At 48.0% G+C, this 6,611-nt stretch overlaps 1 protein-coding gene across 1 annotated transcript in view; it reads right to left on the bottom strand.

Annotated features, from left to right (window-relative positions):
- Positions 1-717: 717 nt before the first annotated feature.
- The window catches only part of Slc1a4 (solute carrier family 1 member 4), a 30,023-nt gene continuing 24,129 nt past the window's right edge, over positions 718-6,611 (bottom strand). The window contains exons 7-8 of the mRNA XM_015479602.2: positions 5,924-6,058; positions 718-3,623 (exon numbers count right to left, since the gene is read on the bottom strand). Coding sequence (XP_015335088.1) covers positions 3,389-3,623; positions 5,924-6,058 — 370 coding nt within the window. The 3' untranslated portion in view covers positions 718-3,388. The remainder of the gene's footprint in view (positions 3,624-5,923; positions 6,059-6,611) is intronic.

A 6,611-nucleotide genomic window follows, 5' to 3' on the forward strand; every position in this document is an offset into this window, starting at 1 on the left:
CTAATTGTGTTGGAATGTGGTGTCACTGAAAACAAGATACATAAGAATGGGCTGGGTGTGGTGGGGACCATGGTAGAGGCATGGGCAACAAACTGCCCACCCTTAGGGACTGACTCAGTAGTTCTATGGCCTAGGGCATTTTTTTTTGTTGTTCCTGGCTTGGCACTTGGCTTATTGTAGATGCTCAGTTAAGGCCTGCAACCTAGTTGTCATGACAAGACTTAATTTTATGGAGGTATGAGGCAAACAACACACTTTTTTTTTTTTTTGTACCTGGATTTAACTCAGGGGCACTTGACCACTGAGCCACATCCTCAGCCCTATTTTGTATTTTATTTAGAGGCAGGGTCTTACTGAGTTGCTTAATACCTTGTTTTTGCAAAGCTGGCTTTTGAACTGGTGATCCTCCTGCCTCAGCCTCCCAAGCTATTGGAATTACACGTGTGAGCCACCACACCTGGCTAACAACATACTTTTTTTGCAAGAACCCTGATAGTGTAGATGGGAGGCCACAGGCAGCTTGATGTTCACCCATGTAAGCTGGTGGCAACAGAAGGATCAGTGGCAACTGTCTCTGAAGCTTTGCCCAGCCGAGCCAGCCTATCCTGCTTCAGGGGCTCATGCTGGCTGAAAGGAGCAGGAAAAAAATTCCACTCAGTCCTCCCAAGCCACCCCTAGAACAAATGCCTTTTCAAATACAAGACAGGAACAAAGGACTCGCAGACACCAGTAGAAATGCTGTATTCATTTTTGAGGACTGTGCTACTTTTAAGGCAAGTGTCACACATATAAAACAGAGATGAACAGTTTTTATGACATGTTAGAAAGAGAATGGTGGGGGAGACATTTCAGACAGGGTGCAGTGGAATTTTCCCTGGTCGGTGACCCCTGCTCCACTGGCGCCTCTGCAGACTGAGAAACAGGAGACATGGCCCCTTCTTTGTTCTCTTCCAGTCTCCAAGAGGAGGGTCGTCTGCCCATCACATGGAAGCAGGCTTCTCCAGGTGGCAGCAGCAGAACTGTCCTTATGGCAGGGCTACGTTGGGACATGAGTGTTCAACCAATGGGCCTCACCATAACCTGTGCACTTTGTAAGATTCATCTTTAGAAATGGGAAAGCAGGAAGCCAAAGACATATACTTTTAAGTTAGTTCTCTATCCAAATTCAAACTACCTTGGATTGGCGCTAAAACTAACACACAGGTACACATGCATACACAAATGTGCACACACACACACACACAGTATATATACATACTAGTATATATACCTGCACACATTTGTACACGGAAGTCTGAAAAGTGGTGGATATTCATTTACAGTATGGAATCCCACAATGCAATTGTTCCCCCCCACCCCCGCCCTTTGAAAACAGAAGGCATTGGCAACCAGCTCTAGCCACAGGCTAGAAGTTTCCAGGTACCTCTTCTCAGTTCCTGGTCACTCCTGGCTTCACAGGATACTGGAGTGGTTTAGCTGGTTTCGAGAGAGCAGGCTTTCCCACTGAGCAGGTCATCTCTGAGACCCATGGCTTCCCCCTACCCCATCCACTCAGGCACAGACCCCCTATTCTAAAATGGAGGGGTATTTGTCTGTCTGTTTTTCTCATGGTCATGGCATGCATCATAAAGATGTTTACCTGTAAGACCTGGTGACACAAACAGGGAAACCAAGAGTGAACGAGACTGAGCGTTTGGGGACGTTAATGGCCTGATGTGTGTGTTGGGGAGATGGCCCAAACAGTGGCTGGGCATGGGGGTCACACAGAAGTCAGGCACCCAGAAATGTGGTGGGAGGTGGGGAGTAAATTCATCACAGCCTAAAGGACCTCAGGAGAGGCTGCACGGGATGTTACCAAATAACGACTCAGAGAACAGGTCAGAGGCAGGATAGAGGATCTCCTGCTCAGGAGAACTGACTCCACCAGAAGGTGGCCTCCACAGAAGGAAGCTGTCACTTAGGTAGATAAGAAGTACACATGGGTTGGCATTTGTTCTCCAAAAACCAAAAATGATGAAATGGTCATTTTCACGGATTTCATTCGCCTCACCAGATCCCTCTGAGGTAGGTAAGAGGCAGGTGACATTAGCCCCATTTTATAAATGGGGTAAAGTGAGGCCCAGGACTTGTCACACCAACAGCCATGGTAAAGGAGCAGACTTAGGTCTTCCCCGCTACCAGCAACACCCTCTCTTCTAAGAGAACCCTTCCCTGGACTAAAACTGGGGCACAGTATCTGGAGGAATGTGGACCATTTTGCTGGTAATTTTAAACTTTGATGCGCCAGCAGGAAAGGAGTCCTCATCTGTGGAAATCAGCCAAAGCTTGGGGACCGGGGAGTAGGGGCATCCCACCCCAATTAGAGCATGGATTTATTTGTGGGGGGCAGGTGGTTTCTGTAGTTTTGTTTTTTTCTGCCGTGTGGCATTTTAGGGTCTAGTTAAAAATTATAATTAGATTAATAAACCAACATGGATTGTGAATGTGATGATCACATCTCACCTTCCCAGAGAAAGAGGTCCCCCTGGCCCAATGTCAAATCAGAGTGGATGGAGATAAAGCTGAAGTATTGTCAGAGGCTCAGGCCTCAGAAGCAGAAAGGTACCTCAGGTCTGGGATGGGAACAGGGCAGATGTGTTTGCCCTGTCTTTAGCAGGGTCCCCACCCTCACCCCCAGGGTGTATTCCCTTGCCTTTCTTTGACCTCGGAAATTAGAGTTCCTTAGTGATACTGACCAGACACCCCAGCAGTGCTAACACCACCTAGAGTATTTTTCTTTTTTTGTGTGTGTGGTATTGGGAATTGAAATCAGGGTCTTGTGCATGCTACGCAAGCACTGTACCACTGAGCTACATCCCCAGCCCTGACCTGGAGTATTTTTAACTTGACACTGGGCAGTACCTCGGGTCCCCTAGAAGCCACCCACACTTAGTTGGAGCATAAACTCTTGAAACACCTGAGTTGCAGCTCAGCAAATTCCAGCCAAGGTTAAGAATTTGGGAATTTTTCCAATTACTACTGTCCATAAGGCAATGTGACAGGTGACCACAAAGGCCCTTGGTTTGCCCAGAGAGCATCTGATGACTGCTGACCGGGGGCAATGAAGAATACATCCACATTTTTCCAGGCTTTACCCAGAGGCCCCCGAGAGCCCACGATTTTCCCAAGCCTGGCAGCTTGAGGGGGTGTTTCCAAACAGAGTCCTGGTGCCAAATGTCCGTGTCCTGGTCCTTGGGAACCCATTCTCGCTGGGGAGCCCAACGCCTGTGCTGAGGTAATTCCTCTAACTAGTGACTAGGCCAAAGCATTGCTTGGAAATTAAAAGTCCATGAGGGCTGTGACTGTGTCAAACAGGGTGGGAGCAGGGCGGGGTGCAGGCCCAGCCCCCTCACAGAACCGACTCCTTGGATTCCAGTTCTGGGGCGCTGGCTACAGGGCCTACAGGGTTCTGGTGTGTCACCAGAGGTGATGTCTCCTCCTCAGACTTGGAGTTGGGAACAGCTTCCACTTTCACCTCGCTCAGTTCCTGCTCCCCTTTCTTCATTGCCTTCTGATTCAGGTGGTGGAGGATGCCCGCACCCAGGGCATCCCCTTCCACGTTCACCACGGTGGTGGTCCGGTCCCTGGTAGGAAAAGCAAAGGGCAAGAGTCACATCCAGTACCACCACTGGGAGCTAGCATTACTTCCCCAGGCAGGCTGGACAGCCCTGGGGAAGTAATGAGGAGGGCTGCCTTGTTGTTTCCTGCAGGGCATGCTACTAAGGGTCTTGCTCGAAGTTGATTTTAACAAAATTAAAACAAAATCAACAGACCCTCACTGAAGAAAACCCGGAATAAAGAGAAGTAAGCCAGGCATGATGGCCTATGTCTATCAGCCCAGCAAATCAGGAGGCTGAGGTAAGAGTATTGCAAATTCGAGGCCAGCCTCAGAAACTTAGTGAAACCCTGTCTCAAAATAAAAAATAAAAAGGATCAGAGGCTGGGAATGGTGTTGCATGCCTGTAACCCCAGCGACTCAGGAGGCTGAGGCAGGAGGATCGCAAACTCAAAGCCAACCTCAGCAACTAAGTGAGGCCCTAAGCAACCTACTGAGACCCTGTCTCAAAAAATAGAAAGGGCTGGGGCTGGGGCTGGAGCTCAGTAAAGCGCTCCTGGGTTCAATCCCCAGTACCAAAAAAAAAAAAAAAAGGAAAAGAAAAGAAAAAGAAGTTACCCATATTCCAAACTCTGAATCAGAGTCCAGAGTAACGCTGCCATCTAGCTCCTTCCAGACATCTTTCTATAAATGTCTTTTATATGTAATAGACACCATCGTATAAAATTGCATAAAGCTGGGAGAGTAGAGTAGATATGGCTTTGTGTTCAGCTCTTCGTCCCCTCAGTGTCACACTGAGCTGTTCTCATTTTGGCCCAGCTTCACTAATGGGACCTTCCTGTGCATTCCATGGCTGTTGGCAAACGCCCTCTCACAGAACGACTGCACTATCCTTTCTAGCTTATCTACCACAGGTGAGTCCAATATCTACCTTCGTTCAAAGAAGGAACTGTGTCCATATTGAAGAGAAGGGAGAAAATGTGATCATCTCAGAGGGCACGAGAGGACAAAAGCCATGGGTGCAGGATCATAGGGCTGGGTGGCTGGAGGGCTTGGTGGGTCAAGGGCATAGGCCCTATTTCTTCCCTGGCCAAGTACCTCTTGATGTCCTTTCTCCTTGCACCAGAGGCAGCTGCATGAGCTCTGATATGACTCTGGATCTATCCAAATTGCCAGCTTGGGGATGGAGTTCCTTTTAATGGAGGATCTGGACAACAGGCATCTACAGGACATTTTACCCTCATTTCGCTAAGGGTGTTAAGTTGGAAAAACCGATCTCGACCACCCAACCACCCAACCACCATGGGTAGATCTGAGAGCTCAGTGCCAGGTTCCTGTGTTCAGGTTCTCTCACGCCCGGCTATGACTAGCCTGGCAGGAATGTCTCCACTGTATCTATCAAATGCTTTCCCATGTTCCCAGTGTTCTGTGTGCTTTGCATGTGTGGATTTATTTAACCCTCACTGCAGCTGCGGTGGAGCTTCTGTTATGACTCCCATTTTACAGATGAGCAGACCAAAGCACAGAGGAGCTCACGTTACTCAACAGCTACACGGTGAAGCCAGGACTTGAACCCCAGTGCCTGGGCTTCTGGATGCTACAAGCAAGTTCTCAGTGTTGGCATCTCATGGTCATTCATTGTTGTTCATGTGCATTTGACTCTAATATTGTTTCACTTTTCTAGTTCAGTTTCTTGCCCATGTGCTCTGGTCTCTCAACATCAGCACCTCAGCTGACCCTCCCTATACAGTGGGATATTATTTACAGCTGCCAAAGGTATCACAAGATTCAAGAAATCAACATCTAGAAACTGTCTTGGCTTTTACAGTAGCTCTGGCTCACCCCCTTTCCTAAGTCCCCCTCTGCTGAACGTGAGCCCCAGCTGCCTGAATTAACAGAGTTCACTTTCTTTCCTCCCACAGAAATTGCTCCTTAGACATTTCCAGCTGAAGGACAACCATTCCTTAAGGATCACTGCTCCGACTACTTATCTCTCATCTGCAGCCAACAACCTCCATGGCCCCTGTGACCCCTGGGCCTGTGCTGGGAGCCTTGGCCTTGAATCCTCACTGTATTGGATGCTACAAGCAAGTTCTCAGTACTGGCATCTCATGGTCGTTCATGATGATCAAGGGCATTGGGTCTCATATTGTTTAACTTTTCCTAGCTCTTAATCTGGACTTGCCAGCTTTACTGTAGGCTACTTCACAAGGCAGGGAGTGTGTTTTAGGTTTCTTTGCATGTCCCAGGCCTAGCGGAGAATCAAGCTCCCAGGGAACTACACAAAAGGCTTTTCTGGTTTTGGTGTCCTTAGGACTTGCTACTTACACGATCCAGTCCACAGCCAGGATCAGAGAGAGGTCATGGGTGGGCAGCCCAATGGCCTCCAGGATAATGGCGATGGTGAGGACCCCTCCAGCTGGCACGCCCGCTGCTCCAACACTGGACGCGGTGGCAGTCACTCTAGGGGATGGCAAAGCAGGGTCAGCCCTTAACACAGATATGCAGAATATGGCAGTCATAGTGTAGAAACTGGAAACCACACCACGGTGGATTCTGGGGCCTGAAGAGAAGAGCCATTCTCTGCAAGTGCAGTCAGCTACCTTAGACCCAGGTTCTGCATCCATGGAGTCAACCAACCACAGATCAAAATGTAAATTCTTAAAGATTCCTTCTTTACTGAACATGGAGACTTTTCCTTGTCATGATTCCCTAAACACTACAGTCTAACAACCAGTTACAGTATTTACATTGTATTACGGATTGAGAGTATTCTAGATGATTTAAGATATATGGGAAGCTGGGCATGTTGCTGGACACCTGAAATCCCAACAACACAGGAGGCTGAGGCAGGAGGATCATAAATTTGAGACCAGCCTTGGCAACTTGGCAAGATCCTGTCTCAAAAAAAAATAAAAATAAAAAGGGCTGTGGCTACTTAGTGGTAGAACACCCCTGAGTTCAACTGAGTACCACAAAAAAAAAAAAAAAAAAAAAAAAAAATTTTGGAAAAATT

Source organism: Marmota marmota, unplaced genomic scaffold, assembly GCF_001458135.2.
Source record: "Marmota marmota marmota unplaced genomic scaffold, marMar, whole genome shotgun sequence".
NCBI classification, from domain to species: Eukaryota; Metazoa; Chordata; class Mammalia; order Rodentia; family Sciuridae; genus Marmota; species Marmota marmota.